We start from the raw sequence: 16,426 nt of genomic DNA, 5'->3' as shown, positions 1-16,426 counted from the left end.
AGGTTCCTGTTTGGGAACAGGTCCATTTTTTACCAATTTTGGAAGGTTAGGAAGCACTGGGAAGCTGGGCAAGTGCTGCCCTCTTGTGGGCGGCGTTTGGGAGACAGGCCCTCTTGGAAGGAGGTAAGTCAGTGGTAGAAGATGGAGCAGAAGCCAGATTTCTGACCTGGGAGGTTGCAGGGAAAGAAGGGAAAAGGTTCTGTGTGAGATGAGTGACATTCTACACTCATAGCAAGACCTTCAAGAAGGAAGAACTTTAAGAGGGAAGATGAAGAGTCAGCTGAAGCAGGGACAGATGTTTTAGAGAATTCAGGGAGGGAAGAGAAGATGAAGACCAGCCACATGAACACCCTCATGGAGACAGAGCATCAGGCACTAGGCTGGTGGTGGACAATTATGGTCTGACTTTCTCAGCGCACTCTTCAACCCTTAAACATAGAAAAACCTCAGAGGGACAAGGAAGCATGTTCACCTTGCTGAACACCTTCTGTAGGCAAGACATGATCCAGTATATCACAGGTGTTTTTTAGTTATTACAGCAACTCCAATTTATAAATTAATGACATTTTACAGATGAGGAAACTGAGGTCAGAGAGGTTCCTCTGGGTACACAGCTCCCAAGGTATTTCCAGCTCCAAAGTCAGCCTGCCTGCTTGCCTGCCTGCCTGCCTGCCTGCCTGCCTGCCTGCCTTCCTTCCTTCCTTCCCTCCCTCCTTCCTCCCTCCCTCTCCCTCTTTTTCTTTCTCTCTTCCCTCCCCCTCCCTCCCTCCCTCCCCCTTTCTTTTCTTTTTCTTTCCTTTGTTTTTCTTTCTCTCTTTTCTTTCTTTTTCTTTCTCTCTCTCTTTTTCTCTTTCTTTCTTGAGACAGCGTCTTGCTCTATTGCCAGGCTGGAGTGCAGTGGCACAATTATAGTTCATTGCACCCTCAACCTCCTGGACTCAAGCAATCCTCCTGCTTTAACTTCCCAAGTAGCTGGAACTACAGGTGCCAGTCACCACACCCAGTTAATCTTTTACATTTTTTATAGAAATGAAGGTCTCATTATGATGGCCAGGCTGGTCTTGAAACCCTGGGCTCAAGTAATCCTCCCACCTTGGCCTCCCAAAGTGCTGGGATTATAAGTGTGAGCCATTGTGCCTGGCTGCTGGTCAAAATTCAGTAGTATTCTTTCTACTCAATTTTACTACATCCTAACTGGGCATTGGGGTTTTTATATTTTATTTTTTATTTTTATTTTTTTCCTTACAGTGACAGGCTGCACTTTAAGTTTGTGCATCAATTAATGAAGTGGGTGCCCTATAAGTCAATGTAATCATTATTCTGGGTATGTGGGATGTCTTTGTAACCCCACAGACACTTCAGAAGTACCAGAGACATCTAAACAATACAGTGCTATGATTTCTTCTTCTTGGTTTATTACAGCACAGTATGGACCCTGCATGCAGCATTTTGTTAGCCTACTTCAAGTAGTAATAGTAATCATAATGAACTTTTATTAAGCACTTACTATGTGCCAGGCACTGTGCTATCTACCATGCTGCATGGATGATCTCAGTAGCCCTATGAGACAGATGTTATGAAAGATGAGTGTGGGCCAGTCACCCCTGTAATCCCAGCACGTTGGGAGGCCGAAGAGGGTGGATCACCTGAGGTTAGGAGTTCGAGACCAGGGTGGCCAACATGGTGAAACCCTGTCTCTACTTAAAATACAAAAAAAATTAGCCTGTAATCCCAGATACTCAGGAGGCTGAGGCAGGAGAACTGCTTGAACCCAGGAGGCAGAGGCTGCAGTGAGCCAAGATCGCACCACTGCACTTCAGCCTGGGCGACAAGAGCAAGACTTCATCTCAAAAAATGAGAAAAAGAAAAATGAGTGTGGCGAGAAGGTTAAAACCATTTGGTTTTTTAGTCTAACAGGTTGGGTTTCACTCGCTAATCAGTCACGTTCACAGCTTCATGACTGCGAGCAAGCCACTTAACATCTCTGAGCCTCAGTTTCCTCGTTTGTAAAATGAATGAGCAGGTAACAGTACTTGTGTTGAGTGCACGGCCTGGTGCCTGGCACTGTGTAAGCTTTCCATAAATTATGGCAATTGTCATTACTGTGATGATCACTGCCATTTGGCTGACAAGGAAACACAGGCTGAAAAGGTTAAATGATTTGCTAAAGGTCACACAGCTAATAAAGGGCAGGGCTTGAGACTCTGCAGGATTACAGAGCTCTTCCTTGGGTTACCATGAGGCATCTATTCATGAAGTCAATGTTTCCAAGCACTTTAAAAAGGAGTTTTCTAATTCAGAAGAGACATCTTCCAGAATGAGTGAGTCCGACTGTATTACGAGTCAGACGTGGGTTCTACTTGACCATAACTACTGGTAAAGCATGTGGGCAGAAAAAGCAAGAGAGAGAAACTGCCAGCTTGCCAGGGCAACATAAACAAGGTGACCTTTGCAGAACAACCCAGAACACACAGAGATGCTGCATGGTGGTGCGTGGGGCAATGGCAGCAAAGAAAGAACTAAAGAGAGGCTAGGAGGAGGGAATGAGACAGCAAAAGGAGCAGCCAGGTGGGCAGATGTGAAAGACTGCATGGTGGCAGGGCAGGCAGGATGTGGAGGCCGAGAGGAGAGCTCTGAATGGCTAGGGAAATGGGAAGGCGGGAGCCTGGGGGCCTGGTTCTGAATGCCCTGGGAAAGATGAGGAGGCGTGAGAGAGGGGATGGAGAAGAGATGAAAAACACATAACAGATAACCCCAGGAAAGCAAATCGCCAGAGGACTATAATTGGAAAGGGGATGGCTCCACCTGTTCATTTTACAAATGAGGAAACCGAGTCCCCATGCAGGAAGAAATGGACCCATGGTCACACATCAGTCAGCGGAATAGCTTTTGAGCCAGGTTTCCGGATTCCCAGTACAGAGTTCTTGGCAGCAGTGGCTCCTAGAGCTGGCTGCATGGGGACTCCCTAAGGACCAAGGTATAAATGAAGATTCCCAGGCAATACAGATCCCAGGTCCCAGGCCAGTCTTTCTAAATCAGACTTTCTGAGAGGGTTCTCTAGTGCCTGGCTTTTAAACAGGCTTCCCCAGGTGATACACCCAGCTCAGCAAGTGGCCTACAGTTTACCACTCTGAGATTTGGGGGGAATAAAGTAAGAATTATTGGAAAACTGAGGGAATAGGGATGACAATCACTTGTATGAAAGTCTGTTGAAGGCTGGGAGGTAGGCTCCACCCATGGCCAACCTACACTTCTAAATCAGTGCTGTCCAATAGAAATAGAATGTGAACTACACATAGAATTTAAAATTTTCCTAGATAGGTCCGGGCGTGGCAGCTCACATCTGTAATCCCAGCACTTTGGGAGGCTGAGTTGGGCAGATCACTTGAGGTCAGGAATTAGAGACCAGCCTGGCAAATATGGTGAAACCTCGTCTCTACTAAAAATACAAAAAATTAGTTGGGTGTAGTGGCACAAGCCTATAGTCCCAGCTACTTCGGAAGCTGAAGCACCAAGAATCACTTGAATCCAGGAGGTGGAGGCTGGAGTGAGCCAAAATTGTGCCACTGCACTCCAGTCTGGGTGACAGAGTGAGACTCCATCCCCCCAAAAAATTGTTTTTCCTAGATAATAGATTTTCTAGATAACATTTCCTAAATTTTCTATATATTTCTATTTTTCTGAAATTTTCTAGATAAATAGAAAATTTTAATTTCACAATTAAAGTTCTCAATTTTAGTTTACATTAAAAATGATTTTAAAAGAAACAAGTGAAATTAATTTTATTTTATTTTATTTTTGAGATGGAGTCTCACTCTGTTGCCCACGCTGGACTGCAATGGCACCATCTTGGCCCACTGCAACCTCTGCCTCCTGGGTTCAAGCAATTCGCCTGCCTCAGCCTTTCCAGTATCTGGGATTACAGGCACCCACCACCACACCCCACTAATTTTGTATTTTAGTAGAGACAGGGTTTTACCATGTTGGTTGGTCAGGCTGGTCTCAAATTCCTGACATCAGGTGATCCACCTGCCTCTGCCTCCTGAAGTGCTGGGATTACAGGCATGAGCCACCATGCCCTGCCAGGTGAAATTAATTTTGATAGTACATTTTACCTAATCTAATATATCCCTTATCACTTAAATATTTACCCAATGTAAAAAGTATTGAGATCATTTACATTCTTTTTTTCTTTTTTCTTTTTTTGAGACTGAGTTTTGCTCGGTCGCCCAGGCTGGAGTGCAGTGTCGAGATCTCGGCTCACTGCAACCTCCGCCTCCCAGGTTCAAGCGATTCTCCTGCCTCAGCCTCTCAAGTAGCTGGGACTACAAGCGTGTGCCACCACATCCAGGTAATTTTTTTTTTTAATTTTAAGTAGAGATGGGGCTTCACTGTGTTAGCCAGGATGGTCTCGATCTCGTGACCTCGTGATCTGCCTGCCTTGGCCTCCCAAAGTGCTGGGATTACTGGTGTGAGCCACCACCCGGCCTTACATTCTTTTTTTCATATTAAATCTTCAAAATCCTGCACATATTTCATCCTTAAAGCACATCTCATTTCACACTAGCCAATTTCAAGTGCTCAATAGCCATGTGCAGCTAGCAACTATCATCCCAGACAGCACAGAAGGAACACTTCCATCACTACAGAAAGTTCTATTGAACAGCCCTAGCCCAGACCAGAGGTTAGCAGCCTTTCAAAGCGGCAGGAAAATGTTTCAGTGCTTTTTCTTCTGGCATTAAGGGGTCTCATAATCAAAGGAAGAGAAATATTCTTGTATCTTTCTAGAAAAGACTTGTTTTATTCATTCAAGGAAAAGGGCAAAAAGGAGACCAGTTATTTGTGGGGTCTTTGAGATGGACTTTCTTTCATTGTGGTAGAACCCAGGAAATATGTGAAATGGCTGGGTGCAGTGGCTCACACCTGTAATCCCAGCACTTTGGGAGGCTGAGGTGGGCAGATCACCTGAGGTTGAGAGTTCAAGACCAGCCTGACCAACATGGAGAAACCCCGTCTCTACTAAAAATATAAAAAATTAGCCAGGCGTAGTGGTGTATGCCTGTAATCCCAACTACTTGGGAAGCTAAGTCAGGAGAATTGTTTGAACCCAGGAGGTGGAGGTTTCGGTGAGCCAAGATTGTGCCATTATACTCCAGCCTGGGCAACAAGAGCAAAACTCCATCTCAAAGAAAAAAAAATGTATGAAGTACAGAACTCTAAGTGTGAGAAGAATTTTACAAATGTGTTTATATGTATACACCCATGTAACCCACTCAGCTGAAAATGTGACATTTCCAGCAGCCCAGAAGTTTCCATTGTGCTCTTCCCTCTTCTTTGTGAATACCACATCACAGAAGTAACATTATTCTGATTTTCAAGATTGTTGATTAGTTTTGCCTGCTTTTGGACTTCCTATGAATGGAATCATACATTTTATACTTTCTGTGCCTGGCTTACTTCACCCAACTCAATGTCTATGGGATTTTGTTTTGTAGATCTAATAAAATCTGGCAAATTTCCAGAGGGCCCGGAAGAACATCTCTCCTAATTTAGGCTGCTAAAAGCCCTGCCTGCCCCAATGTCATCTTATTTCTCTTATTCATCAAGGCATTGATGGCCCACAATGAAACAGGAGAATATTAGGGTCCCTAAGATTTTGGCCCCTGGAGGTCTCAGAAGTCAAGAATTTGCAATCATGCTGGGCATGGTGGCTCACGCCTGCAATCCCAGCATTTTGGGAGGCTGAGGCAGGTGGATCACTTGAGAACAGGAGTTTGAGACCAGCCTGGGCAACAAGGTGAAACTCCGTCTCTACTGAAAATATAAAAATTAACCAGGTGGGATGGCGCATACCTGTAGTATCAGCTACTTGGGAGGCTGAGGCAGGAGAATCGCTTGAACTCAGGAGGTGGAGGTTGTAGTGAGTCAAGATTGCACCACTGCACTCCAGCCTGAGTGACAGAGCAAGACTCCATCTCAAAAATTAAAAAAAAAAAAAAATTGCAACCAAGCAAGACAGAAGGGATCAAGGGCTCTGGTCATGATGTGCCCTTAACAACAATCAGTGACTTATGATAGAGAGACTCAGGGCCAAGAATGTGGCACTGAGCCTAGTAGGACTTTTTCTGACTTCCAGTTTATAGGTAATAGCCAGTGAGAAAATGAGGGCTTCCATCTGGCCTACCTCAATATCGACTGTCGATTTTCTCTCCATCTCATCTCCTTCCCTTTAAAAAATTGTTGAAAACACTTCTGGATTTATTTTTCTAGATCTGGAGCCTGAAACCCCAAAGAAACCAAGGAACCAGTCTTCCTTCCTTTCCCCACTGACTTGTATCTTGGGGAGCTGCCTCTCTCCTTTGAGCAGCAAATCAGGAAGGGTGGGGGTGGGTGGGTCAAAGCTGCACTGGGGGTCAAGCCACTGGGTTCTCAGATGGAAATGGCCCTGAGAGGATCTTGCTACTGCTCCCTCCTCTCTCTCTCATGGTTGCTGGGCATCAAGAGCCTTACCTGTGGCTTCTTGTCCCTCTCCTCTGGGGACGGGTCTGTTTCTCTGTATACGACAGCTTTGGTTACCAGCATATCAGGATGCTGCAGTTTGGCCTCCTTGATGGCCAAAGCCAGGGCCTGGTGGGAAAGAACAGCAAAGGATGGAACCATGAAATATCTAAGATGAGAGAGACTGTGGAGAACAATAAGCCCTCTAGTGCATAGCTGGGGAAACTGAGGCCCAGGGAGGGGCAAAGTCAAACAATTAAAGGGAGAGACTAGAGCTCGGGTCTTCTGGATCCTACTGGCTCCCATTCAATGCCCCTTCCTTGGGGGTTTCTTATCTGAACAGGGTCAGCAAGAAGTGGACACCTTCTCTGCCCATGAGGGCAGCCATCCATGGATAACCCGACATGGAAGGGACTGAGCACTGGGCAGTGCCACTGGGAAGAACAATCCCTACCCCCATACCTGGTCTTGATCGACATCTTCGTCCCCAGTAATGATGATTCGCTTCTCGATCCTCGTCTCAGAAAACCCTCCTTTCACAGTCTGCAAAGGGAGAGGGGGGTGAGGTCACTCTTGGGTCCTACTGGGGCAACAGCTTCAAGAGGGGACCTAACCAAAGCATCTCTCAAGGGCAGAGCTGAGAACCAGCAGTTACCTTCTCTCCTGACTTCCTCAGATTTTTTCTTTTCTGGGTTTGGACTTTGAACTGCAGATTTTGCCTGGTTGCCACCACTCCCCGCAACTATCAAACCACCCCATCTAGATCTTCCAAGCCCAGCTCCATTGCTGCCTCCCGGACACTCGTTGGCAATGCTTCCGCCTTCCTGCTTTGGTACTCCCGAGCCCTAACTCTGTCTCTCTCACAGTTCTGGACCTCTCTGCCTGGTGCTGACCTTATGTGTGTCTGTGGCCTTGTTCACCTCACCAAGCTGCCAGCTCCTGAAGGCAGGGCCTGAATTTTGTTCATCTCTGTACTCCCTCCTCCCCACTCCCTCACCCAGTCTAACCAGGGCAGTGCTGAATGCAGATTTGTTGAATGAACACATGAATGAAATGTGAATGGCGACAAGGTTCTGCCTTAAACGACTTCAAACAATAGTACAAGAGAAAATTACATTGATGATACTTATGACCTCCACTGTTTTCTGAAGGCCTGGGGTTTGGGCAAGTATAGAAGTAATAGCTGAGGCAGGACCTAATGGTTTGGCATGTTAAAGCAGGGTGGTGTCTGTGGGGAATCCCAGCTGGAGTCAGGAGCAGATAGAAAGAAGAAGGGGCTCCCAGTTGGCAGGGACTTTGGGAAGAAGAGTTTCCTGAGCTGTCTGCTATGGGCGTGGGATGTAAAGCCTCTCATAAAGCTTTCAGAGAAGTCAAAATTGCTCAGTAATGCTTTTGCTGAGAGTGGGTTCTTTGTGGGGTTTGTGAGAAAGTGCTGAGTCCTGCAGAGGCACAGGCAGAGCCCAGGACAGTCTGTGCACGAAGGCCCAGTGCAACTGACCAGAATTTGCCTCTGATGGCTCACCAGAGCCTCCAACTCGACCCGCCTCAAGCTGGCTGCTCCAGGCCTCCAGCCCTGGCTAGGTGCCCTCCTGCCTTCCTCCTGGCCACACAGGTGTGGATGCATCAGCTGGCCTGCCTCCCAATGAGCCCTTGTCCTCATTGTGGGTCACCCAGGAAGGCTTCCCTCCTTTGTCCCTGCCTCTTTCTGCCTGGGCTCTGACTCACACCCTGGTCCAGGCCCTCCCCACCAGGCCTGAGTTATTTATTATCTGTTTCTCTCCATACTTCTGCCTCTTCTTTCTCCCACCTATCTACATATCCCAGTGGACCTGCTATTCTCTCCTTAAATCTATTTTCACTGGGTTACTCTCCAGTCTAAAAACTTTCCTGGCTTTCCAATCTCCCCAAGGCCCAGATCCTCCAGAGTCAAATGTGTCCTGGTATTTGTGTTATTTGCTTTATATTCCACCTACCTGCCTCCAGTGCAACCTAATTTTCCAGTTATACCCCTTACATGTGCTTCTCATGTCCCATAAACAGGCCTCACTTATGGCTACATCCAATAGCCCCTGGCACAGAGGCCAACACAAATAAAGTTGACCCTCACTGACATCTGCTCAACGAACAAACAAATAATCAAACACACGGTTTCTGCTTCCCTCTTCTGCTTCTCTTAAAACACCTGCACCTTTCTTCTCCTCCCTCAGGTGTCCTGCCTGGCTTTCCAAGACTCCACTCAGTCCCCACTTCTTCCAGGAGATGCTTCCTGACTCTTGCAGGGCCTCCCATAGCATCACCCCATCTAGATTCCTCCAGCACTTTCCATCTACAAGGCGCACATGCCACGGTTCACAGTTACTTCAAAGAGAAGAGTATTGTGCCCCCAGCCTGGCTGTCCACGCCGTAAGAGAAGGGCCCGTGCCTAGAACAACATGTGGCACAGGACAAAGCACACAGCATTCCAGAAACTGGCAAACACTACAGGCTTTCTTTGTCCGCTTTACATATGGCGACGCCAAAGCAGAACGACAGTCATGACCTTCTCGCCTGCAGCCCGGCTGGGGCCATGGGGTGCCCTGCTGCTACTCACTTTGGTAACATGGGTGGTGGTGGAGGTTGAGAGGGTTTCCGCAGTGGCGCCGTAGGTGCTGGTGAGGACATCTTTCCCGATGATCTGCAGAATATAACCACCCCCCACCCAGGGTGTCAGGTAAGGACACTGGGCTCTGGAGGGGTGGGGGCGGGGTGGGGTAAAGGGCCCCGTGAAGGTGACGTTTCAAAGCCAAGATGCTTTGAACCATTAAGAATTCAAGAATACTGGAATCTTCAGAAACCTATACCCAAATCTCAGATTCCTAGATGCTAAGATTCCTGAGGCTCAGAATCCTAACAATACCCTAGAATTTAAGAATCCTGGCATCATGGAAGAATGACCAAAGGGATCCAAGGTGGAAACAGAATCCTCCTGATGCCCCATCCTGTCACAGCCAGGTGCACACTCTCTGCAGAGCTAAACAATGAGAACCACAGACTTGGAGAATGCAAGAGCTGGAAGAGACCTCACAGTGATGGACTCAGGGTTACCGGGCAGGCACCAACAGAGGCAGCTCCAGATTCCAAGCCTCTGGCCTCCTAGACCATTGCTCTTCCTGGTTAGTAGGGAGGTCAGATGCAAAAGAACCATCAGAGGCACCACGAAGGTGAGGGGCCGCTTCACCCTCACATGCCACCAGTGCCCTGCGTACATGTGTGGGTTGGGGGGGAGAGGGCCACTCATGAGATTCTAGTGGGCACCAGGGAGCCCTGTGGGCATCCGAAAAGGGTCCAGTTTCCTGGCTCTGCACCTAGAAGTGTACCTTCTGGGCTCAACGCTGCACTTTCTGACAGCCATACATGGGTCCATGCCCATATTCTCAGTGCGGAGTCCCCTAGCCTGAGCTGGCCTTGCCCACTTACCGGAGAAAGAGAACGGATTTCCGTGGCCACCGTCTGTGGGCCTGGGATCATGGCAGCTGCCCCCTTCCCGGACTTGAGACTGCTCTCCTGGGGAAACAATAGTGCTCAGATGGCCAGCTCTCAGGCGGATGGGCCCCCAGGATGGCCGGAGCACATGGCCATGTAGCTCTCACGACCACAAGGTTGAGTAGTAACAGTAGAAGCAAAGGACTGAAGGCATCATTCAGTTCCACTTCCTCTCATTCATCCCTCACTCGCTCAGGCACACATTCATTCACTCACACACTCACTAATTCAACAAACATTTACAGAGAGTCTGGCGTTAGGAACACTGTAGTAATCAAGACATGGCATTGTTCTCCAGAAGCACTAGCAGAGGAGTTGCCAGATTCAGGCTCATGTCCCTCCCCGCCACCTTCGAGCCACGTGACCAGGGGCAGAGTCACTTCCTCTCTATGCACCTTGCAGATACATCTGTAAAAAGGGCCCCCTGCCCCAATCCCACAGAGAACCTATGAAGCTAATGGAGTAGAAAAGGTTTTGCAAACGAAAATACGTAGGATAAATATAGGGGCATAAAAGCTGGATATTTAGAATGTAATAATAATGACTTTCTGAGTGCTTGCTATGTGCTAGGCTAGTGTTTAAGGATGTTACATGCCTTATCTCATTTAATTCTCATAACACCCATAGGGCATTATTTTAAATATTCCTGATTTACAGATGAGAAACTGGAGGACGAGAGAAAGTTAAATGTTCAGTCCTCCAGCAAGTAAGTGACAGAGCTGGAACTTAACTCCACACTGTCCGACTCTTAAGTCCGACACGCTCTTTCAGCACGTCACTCTGCCCTTGCGACTCTTTCTCTTCAGACAGCTCTCCTGGCCCTACCTTAAATTCTAACTGCTAGAGCTTCCTGGAATTGTCCCCGGACTCACTGCCCCCCATCTGGCCAGGGCCCAGCTGCCTGCTTCTACCTCCTACTTTCTGCACCATCTCAGGGCTCAGCCTTGTCTGTCCAGGGGCCCAGAACTGTGTCCATTCTGCAGGTCCTCAGTGGCTTGACCTCTGGTTCTGGTCCAGGCATGGCACTAGATGTGGACCTCTGCCTACCAAGGGGCAGGTGAGGACAGAAACTCACTGACTTTCCCCTGCCCCTCCCACACCTGCCTGCAGCTGAGGCTGCCAGCAGTCTGGTTCCTTGGTACTGCACCCACAAGGCACGTTCCAGATGCGCCTGCAGTCCCAGAATGTGGCCCAGCAGCAGGCCTTCCAAGGGCAGTGTCTGGGCTCAATACTTCATTTCCCCTGGCTTAGGCAAGAGCCACTAGCCCCTCTGAATCCTAATATCATTCTGGGCCTTTCTCCCTTAAAGCCTCTTATTCTCTCATTGTTCTGTCTTTCCCAAGGCAAAGCCTCACCTCCACCTTCACACTGAAAACAGAGGCCACCACTAGGGACATCAATCATTCAAAACAAGGCACCCTCTGCTCCTCCCTTCCTCTCCCGTATCCTCGGCCAGTCCCGTCACCTGCCTCCAGGAGGAGTGGTTCCTCTCCCTGACCAAGGCAAACTCAGCCCTCTGTTCTTCCACACTCAGGCTCTCCTCACTCGCCACCCTCTCTCTAGGCCACCTCAGCTACTCAAGGGCTTCTGCTGCCTCATCGAGGTCAAAGTCCTCTATCCCTTCACCTGTAGCCCAGATCTTTCTTGGATCTTAGGCCTTTAAAACCAGTTGTGTCCTGGACATTTTCCCCTGGAAATGTCCCACAGGCACCTCAGACTCATCCGATCTCGAATGGAATTCACTGCTTCCTCCACTTCCAACACACGCTTGTCACTACAGAGCACCCTCCCCTAGCACTCTGTTTATATCAGCAGTTCTCCAACTTCAGAGGCATCAGCTGGAGGGCTTGGAAAAACACTCACGGCTGGGCCCCACCCTAGAGTTTCTGAGTCAATAGGTCTAAGGAGGAGCCCAAAGGATCTGCCTTGCTAACAGGTTCCTGGAACTGCATTTTGAGAACCACTGGCTAGTGAACAGTGTCACAAGCTCATTTTTCCTCTTGTCCCCTGAACATTCTACAAACAACCAAATCCTGTGCTTTCTCCCCTCCAGGTATCCCTTAACCCTGACCCCTTCTCTGCATCTACCTCCTTGCCCTCCAGCCCCACCCTAGCCTGGGCACCGGCATCTAAGCTGGTTCCCTGCCTTCTCTCTCTGTATTTCCCAGTGGCTTGTGGGCCCCAGAGCTCAGAGATATTCCCTTCTTCAACCTGGATTCACAGAGCCTGCTACGGAACTGCACACATCATGGGTGTCCAATCAATATTTGTGGAAGGAAGGAGAGAGAGAGAAGGAGGGAAGAATTTTTGGCTCCAGTCCCTCCTCCACACATGTTGCTAGAATAATCTTTCTAAAACACAGAAACACATATCTGATGACATCATGTTCCTAATGTAAAAACTTAAGTGATTCCCCATTTTCTGCAGGACAGAGGTTTGAACTTGGTATATGACATTTGAGGGCCTTCAAGCTCTGGCCTCACCTTCCTTTCCAGCCTCCTCCCCTCCACCACCTCCCACCCCCGGCTCCTCCTCCATGTGCTTGACATCTGGCTTTCCTGACCACTTGCCCTTCCCCAAATGCTACACATCTTCCCTTCTGCCCTTTGCACTTGCTATTCCCACTGTCTAGAATGCCTTCTCCTAGGACTGCACCTTAACTTATCCTTCAAGCATAGCTCACTCAAATGTCCCTGCCTAGGGAAAGCCTTTCCCGGCTCCTCCTGACACAGATGTCACCCCATAGCTGTCCTCCTGGTGGCCCCTAGGATAGCGTTATTACACTGTCCCATGAAGGCAGGAAAGAAGTAACAGCAGCTCACATCTACAGACCACTTATTATGCGCCAGGCCCTGTTCTCAGGGCGTTGCACAGGTTGCTTTGGTTCCCCCTCACATCAACCCTTTGAGGTATGTGCTATTCCTGCTCTCTACCCTCACCCATTTTACAGAAGTGAAAACTGAGGCTTGGAGAGGTTCAGGTAACTTGCCCAAGGTCATCCAGCCAGGAAGTGGGACAGCTGGGCCTTGTTCTCCACTGTAAGCCCGGAACCTAAATACAGGGGCATAGCACATTAGAGGTGCTCATGACAGTCATTTGAATGAATGAATCCCAGCAGGCAGTATTGTTTCTTCAACTGTATCCCCAGTACCAGGCAGATAGTACAGACTAATAAATGTTTTTGGAACAAATGAATGGATGGATGGATGGATGGATGAGTAAATGAATGGTATAAGTGCCTGCTTACCATACGAACGGATTTAAATATAGCCCTACAAACATCCCAATGACACGTGGTGAAGGACTGAGGGGAGAGGAGGAATTGAGTGACCAGGGAAAGCTGTGCAAGCTGGTAACTAACTTGGGCTTACTGATCTTAAAGTTTCTGTGTATTTAAAACCTATCTGCTGGCTAGTCTAGATTGATGGAATTCCCTTCCTATGTATATGTCAGGGGGTTGGCAAGAAAAAGTATCTTGAAAACAACTTCTCAATGGCTCAAGATAGAGCTGGCTCCAGCATCCCTACCTTCCCTAGACCCAGCAGCAGCCACAACCGCAGCCCCAGCCCCACGCGGCTGAGGTTCACCATGGTCAGGATCAAGGGAGAAGAGCAGAGCAGAGCAGCTGGGGTCGAAAGTGGGGCTCCTGGTGTCAGAGCACCTGGTGATAACCTGGCACTACCACTTACTGATTGTGTGACCTTGGGTAAGTCGTTTTATCTCTCTGAACTTCAGTTTCCTCATCTGTAGAGGATGTGGAGGGAAGAGCATCCACTGAGATTATCCACTCAGGAGTCTCAGCACATTGCCTGGAACCACAGCCTGTGTGCTGACCGCTATGTGCTCTGTTTAATCGTGAAAGGAGCTAGTGTTGAAGAGGTCTCTTAAGAACGAACTGCAGAATGGGGATTATTGCTTTTTTACAGATGAGGACACCTGAAGCCAAGGACCTTCCTTAATGGGTTAGACAGCAAATATGTAGCAGAACCATGAGGTCCCTCAACAGGCGGTCCCAAAAATTCCTGTTTCCAACTTAGGGTCACCGCATACCATCTGCGGACCAAGGCAAGGAAGTGGTCTAAGACACAAGAAAACGTGCAGCCACCAGGATGGGTCCACAGGAAGGACTCCAGCCTCACCTTCAGAGTGGAGGTGAGATAAGCCAATGAAATCTCAATGCAAGATGAGATTCGTGGGTGCAAATAACCAAAGAGGACCATCCTCTCTCTCCCCCTGCTGTGGCTGAGATGGTCTAGATAACTGACTCTCAGGAATTCCACCACCCACATTATTCACTTTGGAAAACTGAGGCCTGCAGCAACTAAAGCCCCAGAAAATAAATAGCTGACTTATGTCCCACACATGAGGCAGCGAGAGCAGCTCGCGGCTTCCCGAAGCAGCCAGGTGGTGTTAGCTTGTTCTCTGGCTGTTTGGCAGGACAAGGGGGCTGGTCAGAGAGGGAAGCCTCCTGGGTTCAACTTACCATGGTGGTCGATATGGTCTCCGTGGTGATGGAGGGAGTGGTTGTTATGAACTCCCTCCCCACTGAGGCACTCCCATCAACCTGCTGACCAGAGGAGGAGTCGTTAGAGCTGGGGAGAGCCAGGTACACCTGCAGCATCTGTCACCTGGGCTCATGGCCTTCCAGTTACAAAGCGACAGGCTGTGTGAGGGAACACCACTGGCAGGGGGCTGCACACAGACCAGCTCACAGAGGGGCAACAGGCCCTCATTACATTCCAACCAACTCATGTGATAAAGAAAAAATAATCTCAGACTATCTGGCAAACTCTATCCAAATTTCAGTGTGTGTAATCTTTGACCTAGCAATCTCTGGGTACCGACTCTTTGGATATAACCTTTGAAAAGTTCGCCCACAAGTATGAGCAAGGAAATTCACGGCAGCGCTCATCATGAATCGCACAAGACTAAAACAACCACAGGGCCCGCCAATGGGAGACAGAGAAAGAAATGAGGATTTGCCTCCTAAGTGAGATGAGGAAGAGTAAAGTAGGGCTATATATGCCAACGAGGAGTGATCTCCAAAACAATTACTAAGAAAAAAGGTAAGGTGTAGGAAAAGATCACCTCTGTGTAAACATTTTTTAAGTATATAAAGATGTAGCTATCTGTGTTGGAATCAGCTTCATTTTTTTCTGGGTGGTATTATACGAAAAATCTCATTTTGTTCTGCTTGAATTGTATAACTGTAAACTTTTTTTGTTGTTTTGTTTTTAGGTCAATAAGGGTTACTGGGCTGTGGGATCTAGGGCTATTTTTAGTTTCTTTATACTTTTCTGTATGAAAACACGACAGAAACACATGTTACTAAAACGAAACAGGACAGAGGGGGAAAGCAGCTTGCCCAAGGTCACACAGCTCATCAGAACTCAAGAGTCCTGACCTGTAGTAGGCGGCTTCATAAACTCCTACCATCATTATAAGAGTGGAAGAAAAAATTCTGGGAACAAAAGAACTGCTCATGTTGTATTTGTTTATGTCTTATTTCAGTTTTCTCTCTCTCTTTTTTTCCCTGTCACCTAAGCTAGAATGCAGTGGTGCAATCATAGCTCATAGTTCACTGCAGCCTCGACCTCCTGGGCTCAGGTGATCCTCCTACATCAGCCTCCCGAGTAGCTGGGACTACAGGCATGTGCTACCATGCCCAGCTAATTTTTATATTTTTTGCAGAGATGGGGTCTTGCTATATTGCCCAGGCTAGTCTTGTACTCCTGGACTCAAATGATCTGCTTGAGGCGATCTGCCCCGGCTTCACAAAGTGCTGGGATTACAAGTGTGAGCCACTGTGCCTGGTCTTATTTCAGTTCTTGAGACAAAGGTTAGTCTCAGAGCAAAAAAGCTCCTAGCATTGTAGCTCTTCTGGCCAGGAAAAACCAAAAGGGCATCTATCAGACCCTCAATCTTAATTTCCTAGGTTTAAAAATCACAGGAGTGTAGGGAATGCATTGGAAGTCGTGCACCTGGGCACATCACCTCTGCACGGTGGCTTTCTCCAGGGTGGGCAGGATGCTTCCTCTTGTCAGGACACACGATTTTTGGTTTTCTTCCTTCACTTTGTTCATTTTACTGATCTGATGTGGAACTTGCATGCATAAAAAATGACCCAAGGTGAGCTATTCTGACTGAAGCTAAATTGGGATTCTCCCTCTTCTCTCTCCAAGCAGCTCCTGGGATGCCTCAAGAAACCTCTCCAACTCCTCCAAGCAATGTGAGCACCAAGGTCCTAATCCACTAGCCAGTACAGTCCTCCCAATATGTCCAGGAGGAAGGGGTAGACAGGGTCATTCCCATTTTATGGATGGCTAAAAAGAGGCTTTAAGAGGTATGGTCTTCCCAGGACAAGAACCTGCTTTACCTCTTGCCCCTCCCCAGAGCTCAGGGAGGA

General features: G+C 48.1%; 1 protein-coding gene across 30 annotated transcripts in view; it reads right to left on the bottom strand.

The window, feature by feature from the left end:
* EPB41L1 (erythrocyte membrane protein band 4.1 like 1) overlaps positions 1-16,426 on the bottom strand; it is a 143,070-nt gene that overhangs the window by 4,797 nt on the left and 121,847 nt on the right. For 13 of the 30 annotated variants that reach the window (XM_064382363.1, XM_064382364.1, XM_064382370.1 and 10 more), the window contains 5 exons: positions 14,504-14,587; positions 9,955-10,041; positions 9,089-9,172; positions 6,961-7,041; positions 6,511-6,627 (listed from right to left, as the gene is read on the bottom strand). In XM_064382363.1, the coding sequence (XP_064238433.1) occupies positions 6,511-6,627; positions 6,961-7,041; positions 9,089-9,172; positions 9,955-10,041; positions 14,504-14,587 (453 nt within the window). The remainder of the gene's footprint in view (positions 1-6,510; positions 6,628-6,960; positions 7,042-9,088; positions 9,173-9,954; positions 10,042-14,503; positions 14,588-16,426) is intronic. The other 17 variants (XM_064382376.1, XM_064382385.1, XM_064382377.1 and 14 more) reach the window with 5 other exon arrangements.

This window comes from Aotus nancymaae, unplaced genomic scaffold (genome assembly GCF_030222135.1).
Source record: "Aotus nancymaae isolate 86718 unplaced genomic scaffold, 86718_ANA_hifiasm-v0.15.2.pri h1tg000029l, whole genome shotgun sequence".
In the NCBI taxonomy this organism is placed as follows: Eukaryota; Metazoa; Chordata; class Mammalia; order Primates; family Aotidae; genus Aotus; species Aotus nancymaae.
This window is presented reverse-complemented; position numbering and strand designations above follow the sequence as displayed.